Raw genomic sequence first — 26,140 nt, 5'->3', positions numbered from 1 at the left:
GAAGTCAGTGGCTACCATCAACTGTTTGCTTACCAACATAACATTTTTGCCTGTATATTAGCCTTGGTGAATCTCAGTAGCCGCTTTTCCACTGTCGGGCCAGTGCAAGCCAGTGCTTTAAACGGGCGGGGCGGGGCTAATAGCACCGAGGCCAAAATCACGATGCGTTTCCACCGTCGGGCCAGAAGCTCCTCAGCGCTTCACTAAAACCCGCCCTTTACACGCCTCTCTGGAACAACGTCATGCAACCCCATCATTTCTCCAACAAAGAGAAGTTATCAGAAAACTAATAAGAAATAATTCACTGGAACTATTGCGATCACAAAACGAACATGATAAAAGCGGCCGTTTGTTTGCGTGCTTTGTTAAAGATTTAAATCCAAAAGCATCAATGTTTTATAATAATAAGCGATACATTGATCATAATGAATTCATTTATCAGGATTGAAAATTAGTCACACAGAAATAAAGCGGTATGAAACATTATTTCACAAAAGAAAGAGGACACATACCCTACTTACTCGGTCGTCTGTTTCTGTTTATTTGTAGTCACAGTATATCTCACATTTAGAAATAATGATAATTTCTATATATTTTTCCATCAAAAATACGGCCTGAGTATTATATTTTTATGAAATAGGCTACGCGGAGCTAAAGTCTCAAGACGAGACTTATGACCGATAAAATGCTACTAAAAGAATACACGATTGTGATAGAGAATGAGAAGCTGACGTCTGATTTCTTCAAGCGGTCGTATTTACGTTACCATGTTTACTGTGGTTACATTAATGGCTAGCCGTGTATAGTCTTTTGCATCGCTTATAAATATTTCTGCCTTGTATGGTGATCATAATCCATATCGGATCTCAAACAGAAGTTATTTCAAACACTGGCTGCTGTCTGAAAGTGAGTTTTGATCTAAAATTATTTTAAAAGTCTTGGTGTTATATCTGCTAACTGTATGAAATGATCCGCGGCGCTGACGCTCTCCAGACGTGGAGAAACTCCGCCTTTGTTCATAACCACTCCTCTAGCCCCAGTTGGCCCGCTTTGGCCCAAGGCCAAAAAACCCGGGCCATTGGCCCCAAGGAAGCACCGATGAGGTATGATCAAGCCCCGGAAGTGACAGTGGAAAAGCCCGCTTTTGGCCCAACAGTGGAAACGCGGCTACTGTCAATCTAGTTAAGGCTGGGTGATGGAATGTGTAAGTAACACTGGGTTTATGTATCTCTTTCAGAGACAAAGACTTGCAGTCCAGAGGCATTCCAGTGTCCTGGCTCTCACATGTGTATCGCTCAGCGCTGGAAGTGTGACGGGGACAAGGATTGTCCTGATGGTGCAGATGAGGGCATTAAGGCTGGTTGTGGTGAGTTGCAAGAGGAACTGCTTATTTTGTGTCATGGAACTCTACCTATATTAAGTCACAAAATCCTTGGAATAAACTATTGCAAGTGTAATGTTTTTTTCTTCATTTAATCACTCTCTTTATTTCTTACTGTTTATTTCTATGTATCTCTTTATTCTCTCTCTCTCAAGTTTTCAATAAGACCTGTGATGACTCGGAGTTCCAGTGTCAGGATTATCAGTGTATTCCCAAAAACTTCATGTGTGATCATGACATTGACTGCCGCGATGGTTCTGATGAATCGCCCGAGTGTGGTAAGCATGTGGTGTCCATTTTAGTGCAGTTTTTAGTGTTATTTTTTATTATTAGTCACATAGACCCACACAGGGTATCATATATTAAGTCAGATGTTGTCTTTCCTTTCATGATGTAGAATATCCCACATGTGGACCGAATGATTTCCGCTGTGCTAATGGCCAGTGCCTGAAGCAGAAGAACTGGGAGTGTGATGGAGAGTTTGACTGTAGAGACCAATCAGATGAAGGTCCCAAAAACCCAGTTTGCACAGACTCAGGTGAGTATGGTAACCTTAATGGACAAAATGGAAAGCAAAATAAAAACACTATTCTGAAAGCTGTTGCCACATTATGTACTTTTCTACTGGCTGTAACAAAGATTACATAAAACATATTTTTAATAAAACAAGTACGATTGAAATGTATATAAAAAAACAACAACATCATTTTAAGCTATTTTAAATATTTTTTGCCATCTCACTGATAAATTGTCCATATACCAATACCTTTTCTCTCACTATTTCTCTTTTTACGCCTTTAATCATAATGATCTCGTCTTTGAATGCAAATATGTGTGAAATTGGAAAGTGCAGGGATATATTACAGTTGTGTGTCAAACAATAAAAACTTGTGGTAATAAATAGGCTCTTGTGGGTTCTTGGAAGTGTGCCAGGTGTGTAATGTAGTGTGTTAAAGAAGCTTAATGCTCTTCAATTCACTGCTTCATTAGAGCCAGAACTTCCTGTGGCTGTATTAATTCTAGATCGCTGACTGGGTTGGAGGGACTTTATGAATATCTGGTTATGGATGACCTCTTACAGCAAATAATTAATTGGACTTTTTAAAATCTATTACACCAAGTACAAAAGTTCCAAAAGAACCACAGTGTTCTTTTAAGTTCTTTGGAGTTCCATGTAAATGCAAACATTATGGTACATAATTATGATATTGTGCTCTACCATTGTATAGTGCTAAAATATGACCAAATAACGCATAGTACACTGAAATTCATTGGACCCAGAACAGAAATGTGATAGGTTGTTTTGTTTTTATCCATAGAGAGGCGCTGTAATGACTCTGCCTTCCTGTGCACCAATGGCAAGTGTGTGAACGAGACATTGCTGTGTGACGGTAAGAATGACTGTGGCGACGGCTCTGACGAGAACAACTGCTTCATCAATGAATGTCTCAACAGTAAGCTGAGCGGCTGCTCACAGCTCTGTGAAGATCTCAAAATCGGTTTCAAGGTACGTATATACTTTTCCTTATTTGCATGTCATACTTATGCAAATTAATTACTTGGACATATAACAGTGAATACATGACATGCCTCATGCCCGGCCCTTGCAGTGCCGGTGTCACCCAGGTTTCCATCTGAAGCAAGATGGGAAGATGTGTGTGGATGTGGACGAGTGCACCACCACGTACCCCTGTGCTCAGCGTTGCATCAACACGCATGGTAGCTTCCACTGTCTCTGTGTCGATGGCTTTGTGCCACGTCCCGACGACCCCACCAGCTGCAAATCAACATCTGGTGAGCCCTCTCCCCTTGTTCTGTTATGTTCTAGGTTACTCTTTCTCAGAGCAAAAAGTAGACAATATAGAATGTCATGTAAAAATGGAATTGCTAGTTAAAATGTTTAAAGTTGAGTAAATTCTGTTTCAAAGTCTACTTTACTATAAGTGTGTTGCCTACATTTCAGATGAGGAGCCTTTCCTTATCTTTGCAAACCGCTACTATCTGCGAAAACTCAACTTGGATGGATCTAACTACACATTGATTAAACAGGTGAGGTGGCTGTCAGCCTAAAGATGTTATTTGTAGACTATTGTAATTTTCTAATGTTACTAATTGTCTTGCTATTTTGTGTGCTGATTTTGTATGTGTTATCAGGGGCTCAATAACGCAGTGGCTCTGGACTATCATTACGCAGAGCAGATGATCTACTGGACTGATGTGACAACACAAGGCAGCATGATCCGTCGCATGAACATCAACGGCAGTAACTTGCAGGTCTGTGTAGTTCTAGAGCCTCTGCTTTGATGATTCCCTCATGTTTAAAAATATAATTCTACCTCTGATAAAATTAATTTCCTATGTCATCTTGGTTTGATTGGCTGTTGGATAGGTGTTGCACAGAACCTCTCTGAGTAACCCTGATGGTCTGGCTGTGGACTGGGTTGGGGGGAACCTGTACTGGTGTGATAAGGGCAGAGACACAATTGAGGTTTCTAAGCTGAATGGAGCTTACAGAAGTGTGCTGGTTAACAGCGGCCTGCGAGAGCCCAGAGCCGTGGCTGTGGACGTGAGGAATGGGTGAGAGTCTAAAATCATTTCCCTAACAGTTCCTGATCTTACATCATATATTATGTAAGCCAGTCTGACTATCCCAGTAATTGCTAGTTTATTTTCTATGGCTGTGAATTACATGATATTCTGAGGAACTAATAAAATTATTTGAAATTGCATATCAGTATTTTCCTAGAAAATCCTTCAACGATAATTTGAGTCAGATGAGTGCATTAAAAATTTATAATTGAGAGAGAGATATATATATATAGATATATATATATATATATATATATATATATATATATACCAAACCATATAATTTAATATAAAATATATAATGAATGTTCTAAATGTAAATAAAATATTTATATGATAATTATATAAAATACCCTAGTATTTTCTCTTAATGGATCTATGTGAATATGTTATTGTTGTTTTAAATAATAAATGTATACTTGACATGTTATGAGCTTGTTTGACTTTGGTGGTTTATTATTTCCAGGTATCTGTATTGGTCAGACTGGGGTGATGTGCCACATATTGGCCGCATTGGCATGGATGGCACAGATCGCCACATCATCATTCAAGATAAGATCACATGGCCGAACGGCTTGACACTAGATTTTATTAACGACCGCATCTACTGGGCAGACGCTCGTGAAGACTACATTGCTTTTTCCAGCCTGGATGGATCCAACAGACACATTGGTGAATACAAACATATACACAAACACACACACACTATGCTTATGAGGTCATTTGTCTTCAGGCAATTAGTTTAGACAAAGGAGCGACCCAGCTTTCGTGTCGCCAATAAATGACATCATAGACGGTCTGTATTATGTAATATTACAGTCGATCTATTGTTTTTGAGACTGGTATGTGCAAAAGACAGGCAGGGAGGAGGTTTATTTCCATATGAATTCCTCATATTCAGAAAGCTTACGCAAGAATCTGTCCTAGATTGAAAGGGTGCGACTTTGAAACCTCACTGTTTCTTTGTGCTGCTAAAGTCAGGTGATGCCAGGAAATCAATATTATTTTATAAACATAATGTTATAAGATTCATGCAAACTTCCACCACAATTAATCAATCATATATATCTATATCTATATATCTATATATATATATATATATATATATGTATATGTGCTCATAAGTTGCAGTATGTGCAAAATCACATGTTCCAAAAACAATATGAAGCAGCACAACAGTTTCAACACTCATAATAAATCAGCATATTAGAATGATTTCTGAAGGACCATGTGACACTGAAGACTGGATTAATGATGCTGAAAATTCAGCGCTGTGTCACCATGGGTGCAGCAGGCGCAATGATATGATATGACACAGCGCCTGAAAGTAGTCCCCAGCTAGGTTAATTGGTTATGATATAGCTGGGGACTACTTTCAGACGCTGCGTAATATCATTGCGCCTGCTGCACCCATGGTACGGTAGCAAAGTTCCTTGATTATTACGCCGGAATGAGAGTATAGTTCCTAGCCATATTGGCCCACTTTTCATTTTCCGTCAGTCTTAGTACATGATGTAACTACAGAAGAGTCCATTTTAAATAGGAAAATTATCGAAACTCTTTGGTCATTTTGAGCGAGATGCTAATGGTCTAATGCTAATGCTTAATTTCTATGAAGTTCTTTTTTTGCTAATGTAATCAAGGCCATGAAGATGGGAAGTTTGATATTAACCAGTGATACTATAAACTGCTTTTCATGATCCATTCAAATCTAAAGGATAATATACAGTTTCACCCTTATTTCAATATTCTGTTTGTTGCTTTATTAAATATGGGTCTTGTGTTCTCTTCTGCACAGTGCTGAGTCAAGACATCCCTCATATCTTTGCCATGACTCTATTTGAGGAGTACATCTACTGGACCGACTGGGAGACCAAGTCCATTAACAGAGCTCACAAAACCCTGGGCACCAACAAGACCATGTTGATCAGCACCCTGCACAGACCCATGGACTTACACATCTATCATCCCTCTAGACAACCTGAGGGTGAGAAGATACACACGTGCTGTAAATAGAAATGTTCCTGCAGTGTTTAAAGTGGTTTATGAGCTTTCTCCTCTCTAATGCTGTTGTGATCGCAGTGTCAGGTCACCCGTGTCAGGTGGATAATGGTGGCTGCAGTAACCTGTGCTTGCTTTCACCCGGAGGAGGCTACAAGTGTGCCTGTCCCACCAACTTTTATCTGGCTGCTGATGGAAAACAGTGCCTGTCCAACTGTACAGCCAGCCAGGTGTGTGTGTGTGTTAGTGTGGCACAAATATGCAAACATTTTACTTGTAATATTTATTATTCTTAATGGTGGTTCTTATTTGATTTGCATTATAAAGGTCCTGAAAGTGCTAACACATTAACTACAAAAGTATTATGAGCTTTATCACAAGTGGTTCAACATTGTTATCATTAATAAAAAAAATAAAACTGAAAAATAGATATTAAATGGAAAAACATTAGCTAAACAAAAATTTGAAAAGTTATGTTTGAAAACAAAGTTAATTTGAAGTACTAATATTACTAAAACTGGTAATAAAAATGAATAAATATTTATTTGCTTTATAAATATGTATAATATTATAATATAAATCTTTTAAAAAATGACAAAAACACAACAAAATGACTAAACTTAAAATGAAAACTGAAAATAGAAAAAAAACAAAAAAAATTATAAACACTATAATATCAATAATATTAAAATAACACTGCGATACAGTAATTAATATTTTTATTTATTTATTTTTTGCATTTTGGTAATGAAAAGTAAAGTTAAAAACTGTGTAGTCAAACTGAAATGAAAATGTTACCATGCAAAAAATCTAATTGTCCTAAAAAAAGCATTTTCTTTCTTATGATTTTGGAGTGCAATATGACCTGGACATGTCCTTGTCAGAAATGATGCTCAGCTAATTGTCTCTGCTCTCTCTCCTTTCTCTCTGACTGTAGTTTGTCTGCGAGAATGATAAGTGCATTCCCTTCTGGTGGAAGTGTGATACTGAGGATGACTGTGGAGATCGCTCAGATGAACCTGCAGATTGCCGTAAGTACAAGGGCTTTAACTGTGATAACTGTGAGATACCATGGACACTCAAACATGCATAACATTCTCAGACTCTCTGTTCTTGGGTTTTAGCTGAGTTTAAATGCAGACCAGGCCAGTTCCAGTGTGGCACAGGTCTCTGCACCAACCCAGCTTACATCTGTGATGGAGACAACGACTGCCAGGACAACTCTGATGAAGCCAACTGTGGTATGATGTCCAAGCAATTGTGTAGAACTGAAATAATCATCTTTAGGACATTTGCTTAATGAACTCTCAATTTTGTCCACGTTCAGACATCCACGTCTGCCTACCCAGTCAGTTTAAGTGCTCGCATCCTAGTCGCTGTATCCCTGGAATCTTGCGTTGTAACGGTCAGAACAACTGCGGCCAGGGAGAAGATGAGAAGGACTGTCGTAAGTCTAGTCCTATATCTAGTCCTATATCTCTCATTAATTGAAAAATTGACATTTGATATTTACACTTTGCATAAGGCTGTTTTCTGATGAGCTGATTGGCTGAGTGTCTTATGTTGTCTTGTAGCTGAGGTGACCTGTGCTCCTAACCAGTTCCAGTGTGCCATCACCAAACGCTGTATACCACGAGTCTGGGTGTGCGATAGAGACTACGACTGCGTGGATGAATCCGACGAACCGGCCAACTGCAGTAAGGAAATAAAACTTCTAAAGCCACTTTTTATCTTAATTTCGTGGTAAATATTGAAATTGCCAATGTATTATTTTGACTGCTTTGTTTAGACTGCTTTTTTTAAATCGGCAAAGAAACTGCTGTACTGCTTTTAATGTCATCAGATGATTTTATTCAGAAGTTTCTTTAAACGATATATTTAATATAGTGTTTTTATCTCAAGTTTAATTTCTTTATGTATATAATTTATTTATCCTGTTTGTCTCAGTTCCATATATCGACTTATAATTAAGGCTGTCAAATCGATTAATTGGATTAATCACATCCAAAATAAGTTTGTCTACACATGTGTTCTAGATATGCTGTGTATATCTAGATGTATAAATAAATACACACAGACACATGCATTTATTTATATATATATATATAAGGTGTGTAACGGTTCACAAAATTCACAGTTTGGTTCGGTATGTATTCAATACGCGGGGCGGGGTCAATTCACTATGCGGAAAGTGAAAGTAAAAATGGAATGACGGAGTTATGATGGAGCATTCGGCATCTGACGCCGCTTATTCTGTCAGAGACAAAGAGAGACGAATCTACTTCAACATATGCTGATAACGATATATAGGCTATTACTGTCTTCATTTATTCCCTTAATATTTCTCTTGTGGCCCATACATAGTGAAAAAAAAAATGAGAAGAAACGTTTTTATTTCATTGATTTTTATTGACGACTGCAGTGTTAATATTTTAATTATATGACTATAATTCATTGTATAGCCTAATAGACCTGTTTTAAAATACCTTTTTTAAAAAACATTTTAATTGAGGGGTAAATAGCCTAATCTTATCTTTCTTAGCGTGTCAGTTATGTGGTAATTATTGCAGGGCAAATTAATTGTCATTTTAATTTAATGATAAAAGTAAATTCATTATAATAATTGGCCTAATAAAAATAAGAATGTAACAGGCCTACATTAATTGGAAATGCCAAATACTCTAATACTGTAATATTGCCAATAATTGATGTTTTTGACAATATCTCTGGCTATCGTCGATTCAAGATCATTCTTGACGCACCCCAGCAAGGGGAGGTTATCTCGGGGCAGACAGCACGTTGCCTGTTAAAGTAATAGGATTAGTCCAACGAATCGTTCGGTTTGTAATGCGTACCGAACGGTTCAATACGAATCCGCGTATCATTACACCCCTAATAAATAAATATTTATATATAAATATTTATATACTAATATATAAATATATATTGCACATATTTCTTAAATCTACACATGTATGTGTGCATCTTTATATATACATATACACAGTGCACACACACACATTATGTAAACACAAACCTTTATTTTTGATGCAATTAATCGATTTAACATCACTAATAATATGTCTGTTAATAGTTTATTTACCTATTTTTTAAACTGATTTTGTCTCGTCATGCTACAAAAATAGCCTTAGATGATAATATGGCATAAAATAACCAAGTAAATTAAACTGACAGTCCTAATAAAAGCTGTTTGTGTTTTCTGCAGCTCAGATGAAGTGTGGTGTGGATGAGTTCCGCTGTAAGGACTCGGGCCGCTGTATCCCATCCCGCTGGACATGTGACGGAGAGGATGATTGCGGAGACGGCTCAGATGAACCCAAAGAGGAGTGCGGTGCGACAGCCTTCTTTTTCTTTATTTATACCTTTTATTGATTTCAAAATGTTGATTCTTCATGGAAGTGTGTACAAATGAATCATTAAATTCTCATTATTTAATTTGATAAAAGTGAATAATTAAATTTGTTTCTTGAGGTAGATGAGAGAACATGTGAGCCGTACCAATTCCGCTGTAAGAACAACCGCTGCGTGCCAGGCCGCTGGCAGTGTGACTATGACAATGACTGTGGCGATAACTCGGATGAAGAGAAGTGTGGTATGTATCTCAACCGTCAATGACGTTAGCGTTCCTGTTTGCACGCCTGAGACTGCATGTATACTCCCAGCCAGTTATATGAGTGAATCTAGTGGTTTATTATTATTTGTGACCATCACATATGTCTGTGGGAGGCATTGTGGGTATTTGTCCTATGTCATGACTCACTCACGTTGCTCACTGATGCATCTCACTTCATGTTGTCTCTGTTCTTCATTTCACACTGACCCATTGGCTTGACTCAGAGGTAGGTCTCTCCTCCCTCCGAACCACCTACCTATTCCTGGCTCCCTTTCCTTCTCTCTTGTCATCTCCCCATGATTCCATTCGTGTTTGTGACAAGAAGTTGCCAATTGCAGCTTCTGCCCCCTAGTGGAGAAATTATATAGTTAATTTTCCTCCTCGAAATGAAATAGTGAAGCTTCTAGCAGTGAACATTTGTGTTTATACGCTCAAATCTTGAAACTTGAATAAAGTTTGATTTGGGTTTGTTTTGTTTACTGTGGTTTTGTTGTCTTTAAAATGAAAGTGTTTGCAATGATTCTGAACTAATTAGTAGGGTTCCCAACATCCCGTGGTCATCAAAAAAATATCTGTGTGTATATATATATATATATATATATATATATATATATATATATATATATATATATATGATCATCATTATGTGGGAACTCTGAATGTGTTGGTAATATTTCTTACTTTCTAAGCTGACCTATAGACCTTGTCTTGAAATTTGTCCCTTTCTTTCCTCCTGTTTTCCTTGTAGTAGTTGTAGTTATTGTGCTGTCTGGTTTTTCTTCAGTATTAACATTTATGTCTCTCTCTCTCCCTACTAGTGCCACGTCAGTGCTCTGAAAGTGAGTTTGCCTGCACTAACGGCCGTTGTATTGCTGGGAGGTGGAAGTGTGATGGAGATCATGACTGTTCAGATGGATCTGATGAGGTACTGCAGTTCACTGGCATCCTTCACCATCTCATATAAATTGAGTATAGCCAGTCTATAAACTGCAATAATCAATAATATTAAACTCAGTACATATATACAATTGTCTCTCAGCATGGCTGTGATCTGAAATGTGAGGAGGATCAGTTCCAGTGTAAGAATGGTCACTGTATTCCGCTTCGCTGGCGCTGTGATGCTGACGCTGACTGCATTGATGGCAGTGATGAAGAGATTTGTGATATTTCTGGTGAGTATGCATGTCTGTATCTTTCTGAAATGGGCTTATTTATGTGTCAAATGTCCTTTTTAAAATTCAATCTCATGTATCTCACTTTTTTTTTTTTCGCTCTGTCTCAGTGGCACGGCACTGCCCCCATGATGAGTTCCAGTGTAATAACACTCTGTGTAAGCCGCTGTCCTGGAAGTGTGATGGGGAGGATGACTGTGGAGATAACTCTGATGAGAACCCTGAGGAATGCAGTAAGAACACACACACACACACACAGTTGAATTGTAATAAAAATTATCTGTATCCCTGTCAAATATTTACAATATATATTTGCAGTGTTTTGTTTGTGATGAATAGAAAAATAACATTAATACATGGCAAGCTCAAAATGTAAAGTACTTCCTTTCTATAATTCAGGAAACTTCCAGTGCCCACCCACTAGAAATTTCCGTTGTCGGAATAATCGCGTATGTCTCTGGAGTGGCAAGCGTTGTGATGGTGTAGACAACTGTGGAGACCATTCAGATGAGACCAACTGTGGTGAGTCTTCTGTTCTGACATGCCTCAGTGATTTTATGTCAGACTCAGTGAGTGTTTTCATGACCTGTGTGACATTGTTCATGTATATATAGGAGACCACACATCCACATGCGATAAAGACCAGTTCAAGTGCAGCAATGGCAAATGCATCAGTGCCAACCTGCGGTGCAACTTCTTTAATGACTGTGAAGATTACGGGTCAGATGAGATTGACTGCAAGACAGGTAAGATGCTGCCATCTGTATAGTACAGCAATGTGCAGGAATCCCACGATCATTGAGAACCACATAAAGGAATTGTAATTAAAAAATATTTCTAGGTGAATTTTTTTTGCAAAATCCTAAAATTTAATAGGAAAAAAAAAACTTACACCTGCCAAGTCGTAAAAATTCATTGCTGTCATATAAAATGTATTAATCTCAAACAGTGTGTGTAAAAATCTCTATTTTTTAGTATTTTAATAAACACATTTCACCATCTACTTTTAATAGTTTGTCATAATGCCAGTGTCAGTCTTTGTGGATAAAATCCTCTTTGATTTTATAGTTTGATATTTAGAAAGGGCTCTTAAATCCTGATTGATTTGACTTTGACCTTTTTGTCTGTGTGTTTTTAGACACCATGCTGAATGACTGTAAGAGTAACAAATCTCTATGTGGAGATGGCGATGAGGCTCACTGCATTTCCAACGGCACAGACACATTCTGCTCCTGCAAACAGGGTTTCCAGAGCATCGGACACAACACCTGTGAAGGTACATGGTCTGCCATCTTAAAAAGATTCACAACTTTCTTTTAATGTCAGTGAAGGTTATCACCACCTGCAATGTGCAAATCAACATTTGGTAAATTGTTGTTCTTTTTCTTTTTTTTTTCTTTTTTTTTAGATAAGAATGAGTGCAAGCAGTTCGGTATGTGTTCTCACATATGTAATAACACCAAGGGTTCCTACAAGTGCAGCTGCCACAAATACTTCACCAGGATTAACAACACATGCAAGGCTGACAGTATGTGCTGATTTTATTCTTTAAATCACGTTGTCTTAAGAGTTGTGCATCCTCTCCAATGGATTCACCTATCAAAAACTCTTTTTGTGTCCATCTGCAGGTCAGAACATTAGTAAACAGGTCCTCTACATTGCGGATGATAACGAGATCCGCAGTCTAAATCTTGATATGCGCAAGTGGGTTTATGAGCAGACATTCCAGGGCGACGCCAACGTGCGCATTGATGCCATGGACTTGCACGTCAAGACCAACCGCCTTTTCTGGACCAATTGGCACACGTCTGGCATTTCCTGCTTCCAGCTGCCCTCTCCATCCTCACCATCAGGTCCTACGTCTAACTCTCACCGCAACACAAGGCAGAGCGAGAGCAGTGTCTCCAACCTCAATGTAAATCAAGACATTCAGTGTTCAATATTGAGCTTCTTGCTTTGCGATACCTTTTCTGAATTTTCCCTGTCTCCTCTTTAGATTCCAGGTTTGAAGATGCCACGTGGAATCGCGGTAGATTGGGTGGCTGGTAACCTCTACTGGACCGATTCGGGACGTGACGTGATCGAGGTTGCTCAGATTTCAGGCCAGCACAGGAAGACACTGATTTCTGGCATGATTGATGAGCCTTATGCCATTGTAGTGGATCCTCAGAGAGGGTAAGAAGCACATACTGTACTGTATGTTTTATTAATCCTGCAGTAGAATCGCTTCAAATAGATCATTTTTGTTTCATATATCAGAACCATGTATTGGACTGATTGGGGGAATCATCCAAAGATTGAGACGGCAGCCATGGATGGGACACTCAGACAAACCCTAGTCCATGAGAACATCCAATGGCCTACAGGTCTTGCCAGCGCAATGCTTCTTTAAACCATCTGTATCCATGAAATTAGTTCACTCTTTTCAAATTAAATCTGTGTATTAATGCATACATATTCTGTAAAACAGGTCTTGCAGTTGACTACTTTAATGAGCGTCTGTACTGGGCAGATGTCAAGCTCTCTATGATTGGCAGTGTGCGTCTGGATGGCTCTGACCCTGTTGTGGCTGTATCCAACATCAAAAACAGTTCAGTAATGCTATTATGCTCTGGGATTAAAGCTTATCCTTGACTGCATCTGATAAAATGTGTATTTAGCTATAAAATAATAAACACTACTGTTCAAACGTTTGTTTGTTTTTAATACTCACAAAGGCTACCATTTATATGGTTAAAAAAACTGTACAAAACAGCAATATTGTAAACATTAATAAGCTTCTCTTAATTTCTTACAGATCTCCTCCACCCCTTCAGCATTGATATCTTTGAGGATCACATTTATGGTGTTACCTACACCAATAACTTTGTCTTCCGGGTTAATAAGTTCGGCAAAGGTCAGGCGGAGAATCTGACCACTGGCATCAACCACGCAACTGACATAGTCCTATATCACCGCTACAAACAGCCTGAGAGTGAGTGTCTGTGTGATTTGGACACATTATTTAGGGTCTGACTGCGAATATGAGTGGGGTTTTTTTCTGCGATCTAATAGGTGTATTGTTTTTTTACAGTGACTAACCCATGTGATAGGAAGAAGTGTGAATGGTTGTGTTTACTCAGTCCCAGTGGGCCAGTGTGCACCTGCCCTAATGATCACATCCCTGACAACGGTACCTGTACGGAGGTGCCACCAGCGACCCAGTCCCCCTTCAGTAAGACCTTGCTTTCACACTATATCCTAATTCATTTTATACCACAGCCAGAACAATGCTGAAGCTACTTGCTATTACACTGAAATATAGAAAAAAAAAAACATTTTACATGGTAAATATTGTGTATATGCAAATCTTTGAGCTTGATTGAATGCATTGATGATATTAAAATATTTTTTTCTTATACTTCATGAGCATAAATTAATTTGTTAGGCATTTCTCAACATGATTAAAGTATAAAACTTAAGATGTTCATTCAGACAGTCATCTTTAACATGTTTTTCTTTTAGCTCCTACATGTAATGTTCAGTGCCAGAATGGTGGCAGCTGTTTCCTCAACGAATGGAACCAGCCCAAATGTCGCTGCCCCACCAGTTACAGTGGAGAACGCTGTGAAATCAACCAGTGCAGAGACTACTGTCAGAATGGAGGAACCTGCTCCCCGTCACGCACAGGTACACACACTAACAGACACATTGTGCTTTTGTGGCCAGGGTTCTGCACAATTATCTTTAGAGCTACATCAGCAACACTTTGTTTCCTCTCTTCAGGTGCTCCTACCTGCCGCTGTCAGACTGGCTTCACTGGCCCCAAATGTAACCTGCATGTTTGCAACAACTACTGCCAGAATGGGGGCAACTGCACTGTCAACCAGGGCAACCAGCCAACCTGCCGTTGCCCAAAGGGCTTCTTGGGTGACCAGTGCCAGTACAGTGAGTTTAACTATTATCACCTTAAATAGAGGGTTCAGTCTTTTCTAAAATCTCCATTGTCTTAATGTTTTTTTATTAGCTGTTTTCATCCAAACAGAAGTCTTACTAATAAATGAAACAAAGTCAAATAAGTACCGGAAATCAATCTGTCCAGGTCATTGTGAGGACTTCTGTAAGAATGGAGGTACTTGTATGGAGATGATGAACAGCACTAAACATTGCCAGTGTTCTGAGTCGTACTTTGGTCCACTATGTGAGCTGAACAAGTGTGACTACTGTGGTACGGGCAAGTGTGAAGTGCAAGGCAGCGGGATAACATGCAAGTATGTACCAGCTCATTCAACTCACTGGGCTTTCATAGTCTTCCAACATTAAGGCTTAGCTTGTTTGAAATAAGGAGTCATATAAATATGGATCAGCTGTGTGTTGTTTATGTGGGTGCTATGATAATTTTTGTTCTTCTGTGTAGATGTGCTAATAACATACAGCGGCATACGTGCTACACCTGTGATGACTTCTGCATTGAGGGCCAGTGCTCTGTAGACCCTCATACTATGCTGCCACAGTGCAGGTAAAGTGGACAGAGCTGTACAAAAGAAATTGCTTTTATGTTCTTGCAAATGTTTTGTTGGCAAAAAGAAAAATCAACAATAGATAAAATCCACATAAAATAGACAATTAGACTGCAAATAGGATATAGAAAATAAAAATAGGCCTAGTACTGAACCTTGTGGTACCCCAGATAAAAGATAATCCACCTAAATGTCCTGAGTTCTGTACTTGAGATAACTTACAAACATGTCTATTGCATGATCTTAAAAACCTATATCAACAAGATTCTGTATAAGGATTGCCAGTAATTTAAAGTGTGTGTTATGTAGGTGTCACACGGGCTGGTCAGGTTTCCGCTGTGAGCTCAATGTCGCCCCTGTTCAAAACTCAGACTCTGGAAGTAAGTGCCAGCATTTCTTTACATCTCTCTCAGATTCCTATTCAATTTGGTTTGACAAGGTAAACAAAAAGAAGCTTTGCGTTAGCAAAGCTTTTTTGTATGCCTTTTGCTATGAAGAAATCTGGGCAATAGTATAATAATAATGCATATTGTTTCTTTGCATAGATACTCCCTCAGTGGTCATCCCAGTGATGTTACTGCTCTTACTTGCACTGTTAGTGGTTGGTGCCATCTTGTGGTACAAGAAGAGAATGCGTGGGTAAGTACATACAGTATAACAATTTCAGTATGTACAAAGGAACTCAGAGACACTCTAGGGCTATAGCCAACATTATCTTTTGTATTGATCAGACTTTTTTTCTTGTCATCTTCCTCATTTTGCTGTAGAGCAGGGGTCTTTGACTTTTTCAGTTCAAGGGCCTTAGTTTTGGTGATAGACCTTATATAATAATTATGTGATTATATATTATACTAAATTTGTTTGGCTGAAGGAAATAATTGTACATAATTATTTTGTATGATAAGGGTATGACTATATTATACATTTTTAAATATTTGTTTGGTTAAAGGAAATATTTTACATGTAATTATAATTGTTTTATTTATTTTATAATTGTAATTCTACATTGATTTTAATTATGTTATAAAATGTATATTTGTTGAATGCATATTTTTTCTACAGAATTTAGTCTAAAGTTGTCGAGCCTGATTCAACATGTTGAATCAACATCGGGGCCGTCAGCGAGAGTGAGAACTCTGATTGGATGTTCAGTTTAGCGAACGAGTCAGTGCCCATGAATTAAAGTGAAAGTGATGAAGGCGAGCAAATAAATAAAAGCGGCAGAGACAGAAGGCTATTCTAATGTTACGTGATCTTACCAAAGCATCCCAATATGCGAATAGTTTCACAACATGAGCCGCTTAAAATGAAGATAGTTATCAACATAACTGGTATTCAGAATGGTAAGAAAGCGCTGCTTTGTTTACGTTTAGTATATCTGTGTATATCCTTGTTTCGGTTTCTCCTTTTGAATAAGGAAATATATACAATTGATAGCTTCTGAAATAGACAGTTAACTCTTCTCACCCAGGTGCAGAGAACACATGTGTTAGTTTGTAGTCGGCTGTAGTCTGTGCAGTGTGTTCAAGCGCAGCTTTTTGGTCCAGACGCTGCCGACACAAGGCGACAACACCGTCGGCTTTCGTCGTTGCTAGTTCTTTGAAGTTGGCTTGGTATGTCCTGGCCTTAAGCTCATACAATAATTAGCAGACCCACTTCTGTACCCTGTTGAAGACCCCTGCTTTAGAGCATTAATTCCTCCACATTCCTCTTTAATTTAACACTAAACTCAGTTTCCAGCTCTCTCACTTCTCTCTCTGTGGTTAAACTGCATCTTTCTGTCTCTCAGGTCTGTGAGGCGGGGCAAGCCCAGCTCCAGATGTTCGCGGTAACTCTGACTCTATAACAGCAGGGTCACATCTTAGTCCATCCTCTCCTCTATTCCCCCCCCATCATCATACTCTACCTCTCTTTCTCCCTGCTTCTCCTGCCTGATCCTGTGCTGTTACTGTGGTATTCCTATGGTTTTTACCAGTTTCAACACAGGGATCTATTGATGACAGCTAAAATAGATCAACTGGTTGGTGTAAGACGCAGTGCTGGGCTGCGTCCTGTCCCTCTCACTCTTCCTCGTGACATCCTGTAGACGTGTGTCCATTTTATATGTCCGTGAGAGCAGTGTTGCTGTGCTTTAAGTGTTTGGCTCCTCATTGACCGTAGTGGACCATGTCTTGTGGATATCCAGCTTTCTCTAAGACCCTGCAGAGTTGCTTACTCTGGCTGGCACTCTCCACCTGAAAGCACATGGATGGTTCCTCAAAGTGTCATGGCTCCTTGCACTTGTGTTTATACGGCAGGAGAGACCCTGGCTGTTGTAGCTGTGTGTCTGTGATTGTGAGTTGCTTGGAGATAGGCTACCTTGTGTGTGTGAGTGTAACTTCCTGTGCCTTGCAGAGGTGCAGAGGTGTGTTGCAAAGAAGCTTGGACAAAGATGTAACTGCTTACTGGTGTTTGTGTCCACAGCGCTAAAGGATTCCAGCACCAGAGGATGACAAATGGAGCCATGAACGTTGAGATCGGGAACCCAGCGTACAAGATTTACGAAGGAGAGCCTGACGATGACGCAGGGGAGCTCCTGGACTCTGAGTTCACTCTAGATCCAGATAAGGTGACACCTTTTTGTTATTCTCCAACCCCCTGGTAAATGATTTTTGTCATTTAATTTTTTAGAATATTATTTACTATAATAAATAATATTATTTATTAATAGAAATATTGTATATTTTAAATTGTATAATTTGAAATGTTCTTTGTGCTAAAATGTTTAATATTAAATTATAAAATAATGTAATGTTTTGTAAAATATATGAATGGTAAATGGAATGAAATGAATGATTATACAGCAAACTAAATGAAGTGAATCCAGTAGTAAATTAAAAGTAATTACGGTTTTGAAAATAGATATGACCAGGTTGTATATACAAGATGCTGAATTGGACATTCAAGACTCACTCATTTATATTTATTGAAAGTGGAGGAGAAACCAGTTTGTGACTTATGTAAGAATCTTTTGTGTAAAACGCATTTTAATAGAATGTCCAATTTTAAATTATATTAGACTGTTTTTATTCAGAAAATATATTAAAAGACGCTTTTAAAAAGGTCTCTCCTGTAGGAAAAAATAGCACTTTATTATTGATCAAATTGAAAGATTCTTATGTGATTTTTATCAGCACTATTTTTGTTATTTGTATGTTTTTGTATAGTGATTTGTTTCTTAAGAAAATGTTATGTTACTGTAAATGATGTATTAAAATTATACTGTTAATGTTGCCATGAAAATAGTCATTGTTGCTGATATGGTGGTAAAATATTAATAAATAAATTTATATATGAAATGCAATATATTTATAGTTTATAATTATTGTCAAATATCATTAAAATCAAAATGACATTACACAATTATATTTTATACCATATATATATTATATGCTAATTTTATTTTATATTCAATTATATATTTTTTATTGTTATTGTATTTAGTTATTATTCTTGATTTATGTATATCAGTGTGTAACCCCCCCCCCAAAAAAAAAAAAAAAAACTTTAAATACAATCATGATGATTGAAATCAAATAATAATTTAATAATATAATAAAATATTAATCAAGTTTTTTTATTTATTAATAATTTAAATAGTTTTAAAAATATTTTTCTGTTTTATAAAATAAATATATGATCATATATTAAACTTTTTAATTATTTTTATTTTTAAATAAAAGTTTACATAATTTTATATAATATATAATTATATATTATATTTTATTTAAATACTAGTTTGGTTGGAGAAATTATTTCACTTATTTCACTTTTGCAGTCCAAAATGTTTTTCATACTGTTTATTATGATGTTGGTATTGCATAAATTCACTTAGTTTTTAGTTTATTATTTTAAATATGTCATTAAAATAGTTTAGAATTTTTATATCGGCCATTTGATCTTTTATGGGCCATAAAAATAATCATCAGCTTATCTGCATCTGTGTCTCTCTTGCAGCCCACAAACTTCACCAACCCTGTATACGCCACTCTCTACATGGGCGCCCATAACAGCCGTAACTCTCTGGCCAGCACAGATGAGAAGAAAGAGCTGCTGTCTGCAGGAGACGACGACATGGGAGACCCGCTGGCGTAGAGTCACGGCCGGACGCCCACCCTCACGCAGACCGTTATGTCTTTACATGTCAGAGGAAAAGCAACAAGAGCAGGAACACTGTACAAAATGTAAAAAAAAAACACAAAAAAGATCAAAATGAAGGACACTTTTGTATGTGATCGCAGTATTATATTTTATTCTTCGAGAAATCCTTCTGGTCAACAAAAGAAAGCATTTTCTATACATATATTTTTTTTCTTTCCCTTTTTTTTTCTTTTTCAGACATTTGCATACTTAGTTTCTCACCCTTCCCCTTCATTTAGCCACTACCTCTGTGCTCAACAAGATGCCAACAACAATATGGGAAATGTTTTGTTTGTTTTGGGGGTTTTACGTTTATTTTTGTATGAATTGTATAGAGATCAATGTTTCTTTTAGGAAAAGCAAAATTGCCAAGTGTTACTAATGAAATTTAAGGGAGGGGGTCACGGCCGACTGAATGATACTGATGCTGACTCTGCCCGTGTGTGATTTCAGACGGCTGAGAACGAATATGCGTGCGTGAGTGTTGCGAGATGTGGACGAGTCAGCATCGCTTTTTTTTCTATACTGTTATCTCAGAGAACAACGCTTACGATGATTGTCATACTCCTTGCACAGATTGATTTTATATATATTTACATATATAATTAACAAAGTGTCTTGATAAATATACCCAGGAATACAAGCAGACACCCGTACGAATAGCAGTATAACGGTCTTTGTTTTAGCTTTGGTTTTTTTAACGGATGAAAAGATGTGGATTGAATGAACGAGTGAGTGAATTCAAACGGATGGTAAACGTAATGGCATTGCAGAACTGTTTCCAGGGTATCAGTGGCCTTGGTGTGTACGCAAGCGGTATGTCCAAAGGATGCGGGCCTCATCTGACGCCATGTCTTCCAGTACACCAGAAACAGATGATTGTCGGTGCGGCTTCGGCAGAACTGTTCCATACCACTTCAGTGGGAGCTGAATGTCACTTTTAGTTCACTAGTTTTGTGTCTTATGGACTTCATGCTCAGTGTAAGTGCATTCCTGTGAGGTTCGTGTGGATCCAGTAATAACTCACTGCCTTGCTGCTACTCTTCCCATCATTCTCATCTGCCTGACCTGTAGAGAGACTCGGCCAACCCTGCTTGCAGCCGAGCGTCCACTGCTTCTAATGGAGGTAACCTGTGTGCCATAGGCTAATGCATGGATCCAACAGCGCAAAAAGACTAGTGTCGGCTCAACAGATACATGTTAACAGTATTCATCCAAGCATCTGGACTTAACGTAAAGTATCTGCACTGTTTACGATCAAATGTAATTTAGCACGGCCCTCGTGGCCTTTTACTGTCACAGATGACTAGTGTCACAACCCTGCAACCGTTTCTGTAGTTTTACTGGTTCATTTGGGTTTTTTTTTTGTTTCGTTTAGTTTTTTTTATATACAAAATGATTAAACTGCTTTTTATAGTAGAAATGCATGGTGCCTCAGCCCTTCTTTTGGAGAGACAGCGTGATGTTCGTTTCTTTTGTTTACAGCTGGAGATCTTCATGAATCACAGATAATACTTATATTAAAAATAAAAATGTGCACATAATAAAAACAGAAGTGATTTCTGGATTGGTGCTCTGCTGTAGCTTGGTAATGGGTACAAGTGGTCAGTTTAGAAACCGTTTTCACAAGAGTCATTAAGTCAAAGGTCAGATTCTCCAGGAATGATGGACAAGAAATTTAAATTTTTTAGATTTTGTAAGGTTCATGTCTCAGATGTAATAATATAAGTTGCAAATACAGAATGCATTATTTAAATGCTCCTATGTGTAACATCAAATTATGAATCTAAAACAATTACTGTTGTCCTACTAGATATGATCAGGGTGAATACAGGTAAAATGGGACTCTTTCTGGTTATTTGTCATTGGTATTAATCTAAAATATTATTCCCAGATGTTTTAACTCCTTACAAAAATTACCATAACAATCATCTACAACAGGGGTGGGGAACGTTGATCCTGGAGGGCGGGTGTCCCTGCAGAGTTTAGCTTCAACCCTAATCAAACACACCTGAACCAGCTAATCAAGGTCTTCAGGATGTAGTTAGTTTTTTTTTTTTTTCAGTGTTGGAACTAAACTCTGCAAGAGAGTGGCCCTCCAGGATCAACGTTCCCCATCCCTGATCTACTACAATATACAGTGTAAAAGGTGAGAAATAAATCCAAAAGTTGTCCCACTTCACCTGTATTCACTATTCAAAAATGTATTAATCAAATTCATATAAAGGCACGGTCGAGTCTCAAATATTTTTATTTGCCACTTCAACAGAATATCCAGTTAACTGCTGCATTCATTGGTCTAATTCAACCAAATAACATTCAAACTTTGGTACATTCATCTTGTGCTTTGCGTTTCCTCCCAAATGGCTTGATATACGCCCAACAATATAAAAAATAAGTTCAGTCTTAGAAATAACTCCAAGAAGATATAAAAGTTGTTAGTGTTTAATTGACATGTTTTCACTTCTCTTTAGCTAGAGTGATATGGTACTACGTCCCTGGTTTCTGTTTGGTCACAGCGTCAACTGAACACCTGTTGAGAACGCCGACGTTTGCCTCCTGTGCACTCACTGCAGTCTTCTAGCGGTAAGACGCCACTAAATGTATTTTTACTTATATTGTCCTTAATATCGAAAACATTTCGTGAAGTAAAAGCAGTAAGCACTTCTGAATTGTGAATATAACCGGCAGCGCATCCGAAACAAAGCAACTACCCACGGAAAGCGCTGCCTCACTTAAGTTATTGCTAAAATAAAATTTCATATCGAGTCAATGATAGTGCAAAGAAAACAATTATTCTATTAGGGAGATATTGCATAATGAAATTCGTCTTATAAAATGTTATTGTTGGTTTAAACCAAGTAAATTAATACAAACCGTGACGAATGTCCTTCATTTTACTAACTCGGGCAACTGGTACAAACTGCACACCCAAATAATTCTGTTATATCATCTTTACAACCCTGGAGTGATTCTTATTGGGTATACAATGCATTTATATATATAAGAATTCTGTGTCGTAAAGAACGGATCCGAATGTTATTTTCAAGGCATGCCATAACGTTATTTCACCATGTTCTGGTACATGCGCATTAAACACTTAAAAAGCTGGGTGAAGAAGGCACCATCAATACAAGGCACATGGTCAGTCAAATAGAGCACTTCAGGCTCTTTTGTTAAAGCTGCAATGGATACTGCATATAATATTTACATTAAGCAGCCGAAATGTTACAACATAATGATTAACACAAGTATAAACTTAGATACATCAATATAAGAAATAATACTGACTCAACTGAAAGGCACTTCTTTGTAACCATAGGGTTAAAATATTGGAGACCAACTAGTTCATAATTAATAAAAGAACTGTACAAACGGGCTCTGGCCTGAAAGTCAGTGACCTCAGACAGAAAGTCATGCTTACATTGCACAATAAAAGAAAATCCACGTTAACGGGCGTGAGATCCCGTTGGAAGGCTCTTCAGGGTCACCAGGCTAGTGTTACCGCTGTCTGTGTGTCAACCACAACAAGCATTTTTCCTGTGCCAACTCAAGCTGTTACAGACGCTTCTCAGGATTTGCGTGCGCGAGCGCTCATGAGGCCGCCCTTAATGTCTGTGCTTTTATGGCTTTATTGAAAGAGCCTCCAGTGCAGAATCCAAAAAGGATTTCCATAAATAAATAACTTCCCCACCCCTCAAAAACCAAAGACACTGGTTTGGTCCTGCACTTCCCTCAGTCACTGTGAATTGCAGGAAGATGCCATTTCAGAAGAAAGCGGGGGGAGAGTAGCAGTGGGTGGTGGGTGTGTGAGTGAGGGGTCTTTAGGGTCGCTTCCACCCATTCCGGATCACCGCGTCAGCTCGCAGGAAGGGCTGGCTTCGGAGATCTGTGAGTGGGGAAGGGAGAGAGTTAGAGTTAGATCAGGGAACATTTAGGGAAGCAGGGGACATTCTCAGCATTTGAGCTGGCTGCTAATATTTGTGCTATCTTTGAAAAGGTTGAAGGAATACAGAATTCTGTAGATCTTACTTTTCTAGATCTTAAAGGAACAGTTCACCCAAAAAGGCAAATTTTGTAATTTACCCAGCCTCATGTCATTCATGCTTTTATCTGGGAAAGGAGATAATTAGCATAATGTTGATACTATTCTTGTATTTAGAATGAAAGCAAAAGCTCCAAAAAGGAATAATGTTTCCACAAAAACATTAAGGGGAAAGTTCACCCAAAATGAACATTTTTATCATCATTTATTCACCCTCATCTTGTTACAAACCTGTATGAGTTTATTTTTTTCTGTTAAACACAAAATTTGATATTTTGAGGAATGATGGTAAACAAACAGTTGATGGTAGCCATTGACTTCCATGGTATGGAAAAAATACTATGGAAGACAATAGGGACCAGAAACTGTTTTGTTACACACATTATTTTTTTATTATTATTATTTTTTTTTTTTTTTTACAGAGTATCTCCTTTTGTGTTCAACACAAGAAAAAATAAGTGAGGGTGAGTAAATGACAGAATTTTCATGTTTTTGGGTGAACTATCCCTTTAAGCAGCACAACACTGACTGTAATAAGAAATGTCTCTTGAGCATCAAATCAGTATATTAGAATGATTTGTGAATGATCACGTGACACTGAAGACTGAAATAATGGCTGCTGAAAATGAACCTTTGCCATCACAGGAATAATAAAAAAAAAAGAATGGTAGTATATGTAAAACAGCAAAAACAGCACCTTGGACATTTTACTAAATTTCTCCCTTTTTTTGTGTGTTTTCCAAAATACGTAAATGACGTTTCAATTTTGTGTGAACTATTCCTTTTAAAGTTTAAAAAATGCAGTTAATATAAATCTTAATAACTGCCTCTAGCATAAACACAGACATGGCCCTGCACTTATAAAGCGCACACAGTAAAACACTAACAGAGACAAAACAAAATGCAATCACTGCAGTAAGACCATTCAACACAAATACATCTGAACTGATAGATTCAGTGTTCAGCAAGGTCTTTAAAAGATACTATAACATTTCCATATATAATGAAACACTACACCACTATATACAGTAACCATTACATGTAGATCTTGCTGAACAGAACACAGAGTTGCATGCAGGTGACGATACAGAATAGGACATAAACATGTTAGACAAACAGCATAGTGCAAAGATACAGCGGACAAACACAGCTTTACATGCAACAGTGATGACAAGAAAATAGAGATTTCATTCCTGGATCCTTTCCATTATATGCTACTGAAGAAAAGCTAACAAAAATTATATTAGTAAAATAATATAAGGCGTTGTACTAATGTTTAGTTTGTAATAATATTTTTTATATATATATATATATATATATATATATATATATATATATATATATATATATATATATATATATATATATATATATATATATATATATATATATATATATATATATATATATATATATATATATATATATATGGTTATATAAAACTATAAAAAATGCTGTAGTTTATATAATATATCTTAAGGTATAAATAGTATATAATATAGTAAAACAAAACAGAATTGTGAGATGTAAACTAAGGGAAAAAGAGTAAAAGATGTAAACTCAGAATTGCTAGAAGAAAAGTCAAAATTCACCTGTTTTTTTCGTCAAAAATGAAAGTTTATATTTCACAATTCTAACTTTTTTTTTCTCAAAATTGTGAGAAACAAATTCCAAATTGTGAAATAAAATCTCAGAATTGCGAGATAAAAAGTCACTTTTTCATTCCGTGGTAAAACTATAAAAAAAAATATATATAGCTAATTATCTTATATTTTTGACACAATGACAAATTTCATAAAATATATATTTAATAATGCAAAAAAGCAATATTCAGTACAAGACCACATAAGCTTCAGCATTGTAGCAATGTGCAAAATATAGCACCGCTAAAGCAATTGAGCTGACGGTAAAAAGGCAGACAGGAGCAAAGCGTCATGAAGCTCCATGATGCCTTTCTTACCCTCCAATTAGTTTGTGCTCAAATTTACTCAGATTAATCCCCTGTTCTGCTAGAAAGGTAGAACAAAGAGTTATGGGAGAGAAGATAAGAGTTAGCAGGTGACAAACCAAGTGAAACATAATAAGGACTGTTACACAGGCCAAATCCCTCTGGACAATATGACAAACAGAAAGACCCATTACAAAAATTATTATTATTAAATCAAAAAAAGCATATATGTAAACATTAGTCAAGCAACAGTTTTACAGTACAAAAATATGATTATATATGGATATTTTAATACTTTTCATTTGTCATAATTCCCTTGAGAAAGATTTGGCCGGTCCCCGTTTCAGATCTGTGAACAGCCACAGCTTGTGCTTCCGATTATTCCGTTGTGTGTAGGTTAGTAAAGGATGCTGGGTAACCATGTGACTGAATGAGTCATGCGAGTGGTTGTATGCATGCACTTTGCAACTGATAAGAGAATGGGACAACCTGCGGCATAAGGGGTAGTTTTTTGGGGGGGTTTGGGGTGCTAGCAGATGGACTCGTCGAAGAGGTTGGTATCGCAGAAGAAGCGAGAGCCCCGTTTTGCCGTGCGGGCTGTGAAGGGCACACTCTTCAGCACTGAGGGAGGGAGGGAGGTCAGAGACAGAACGTTATATCTGAGGTTAAGAAGGAGCATGTGTTCCTAAAAG

The 26,140-nt window shown here is 37.5% G+C and overlaps 2 protein-coding genes across 9 annotated transcripts in view; one reads left to right on the top strand and one right to left on the bottom strand.

The window, feature by feature from the left end:
• The window catches only part of LOC306860308 (low-density lipoprotein receptor-related protein 1-like), a 139,975-nt gene extending 118,960 nt beyond the window's left edge, over window positions 1-21,015 (top strand). The window contains exons 52-89 of the mRNA XM_079401941.1: window positions 1,238-1,366; window positions 1,537-1,659; window positions 1,779-1,919; window positions 2,701-2,888; window positions 2,992-3,175; window positions 3,345-3,430; window positions 3,536-3,655; window positions 3,771-3,958; window positions 4,437-4,642; window positions 5,769-5,957; window positions 6,053-6,201; window positions 6,909-7,002; window positions 7,096-7,212; window positions 7,299-7,418; window positions 7,546-7,668; window positions 9,198-9,323; window positions 9,468-9,584; window positions 10,424-10,530; window positions 10,645-10,777; window positions 10,888-11,010; window positions 11,177-11,299; window positions 11,392-11,523; window positions 11,916-12,053; window positions 12,186-12,305; window positions 12,406-12,692; window positions 12,774-12,952; window positions 13,037-13,143; window positions 13,248-13,367; window positions 13,575-13,751; window positions 13,851-13,991; window positions 14,282-14,446; window positions 14,543-14,704; window positions 14,859-15,027; window positions 15,174-15,275; window positions 15,586-15,656; window positions 15,822-15,915; window positions 17,740-17,884; window positions 19,273-21,015. Of these exons, the coding sequence (XP_079258067.1) occupies window positions 1,238-1,366; window positions 1,537-1,659; window positions 1,779-1,919; window positions 2,701-2,888; window positions 2,992-3,175; window positions 3,345-3,430; window positions 3,536-3,655; window positions 3,771-3,958; window positions 4,437-4,642; window positions 5,769-5,957; window positions 6,053-6,201; window positions 6,909-7,002; window positions 7,096-7,212; window positions 7,299-7,418; window positions 7,546-7,668; window positions 9,198-9,323; window positions 9,468-9,584; window positions 10,424-10,530; window positions 10,645-10,777; window positions 10,888-11,010; window positions 11,177-11,299; window positions 11,392-11,523; window positions 11,916-12,053; window positions 12,186-12,305; window positions 12,406-12,692; window positions 12,774-12,952; window positions 13,037-13,143; window positions 13,248-13,367; window positions 13,575-13,751; window positions 13,851-13,991; window positions 14,282-14,446; window positions 14,543-14,704; window positions 14,859-15,027; window positions 15,174-15,275; window positions 15,586-15,656; window positions 15,822-15,915; window positions 17,740-17,884; window positions 19,273-19,410 (5,333 nt within the window). The 3' untranslated portion in view covers window positions 19,411-21,015. The remainder of the gene's footprint in view (window positions 1-1,237; window positions 1,367-1,536; window positions 1,660-1,778; window positions 1,920-2,700; window positions 2,889-2,991; window positions 3,176-3,344; window positions 3,431-3,535; window positions 3,656-3,770; window positions 3,959-4,436; window positions 4,643-5,768; window positions 5,958-6,052; window positions 6,202-6,908; window positions 7,003-7,095; window positions 7,213-7,298; window positions 7,419-7,545; window positions 7,669-9,197; window positions 9,324-9,467; window positions 9,585-10,423; window positions 10,531-10,644; window positions 10,778-10,887; window positions 11,011-11,176; window positions 11,300-11,391; window positions 11,524-11,915; window positions 12,054-12,185; window positions 12,306-12,405; window positions 12,693-12,773; window positions 12,953-13,036; window positions 13,144-13,247; window positions 13,368-13,574; window positions 13,752-13,850; window positions 13,992-14,281; window positions 14,447-14,542; window positions 14,705-14,858; window positions 15,028-15,173; window positions 15,276-15,585; window positions 15,657-15,821; window positions 15,916-17,739; window positions 17,885-19,272) is intronic.
• A 674-nt stretch (window positions 21,016-21,689) lies between these two features.
• The window catches only part of LOC306860307 (formin-like protein 3), a 41,106-nt gene continuing 36,655 nt past the window's right edge, over window positions 21,690-26,140 (bottom strand). For 2 of the 8 annotated variants that reach the window (XM_079401937.1, XM_079401933.1), the window contains 2 exons: window positions 25,938-26,069; window positions 21,690-23,344 (listed from right to left, as the gene is read on the bottom strand). In XM_079401937.1, coding sequence (XP_079258063.1) covers window positions 25,978-26,069 — 92 coding nt within the window. In that variant the 3' untranslated portion in view covers window positions 21,690-23,344; window positions 25,938-25,977. Of the gene's footprint in view, window positions 23,345-25,460; window positions 25,510-25,937; window positions 26,070-26,140 lie in introns of all 8 variants that reach the window. The other 6 variants (XM_079401938.1, XM_079401934.1, XM_079401939.1 and 3 more) reach the window with 3 other exon arrangements.

This window comes from Barbus barbus (assembly GCF_936440315.1).
Source record: "Barbus barbus genome assembly, chromosome: 41".
Classification (NCBI taxonomy): Eukaryota; Metazoa; Chordata; class Actinopteri; order Cypriniformes; family Cyprinidae; genus Barbus; species Barbus barbus.
This window is presented reverse-complemented; position numbering and strand designations above follow the sequence as displayed.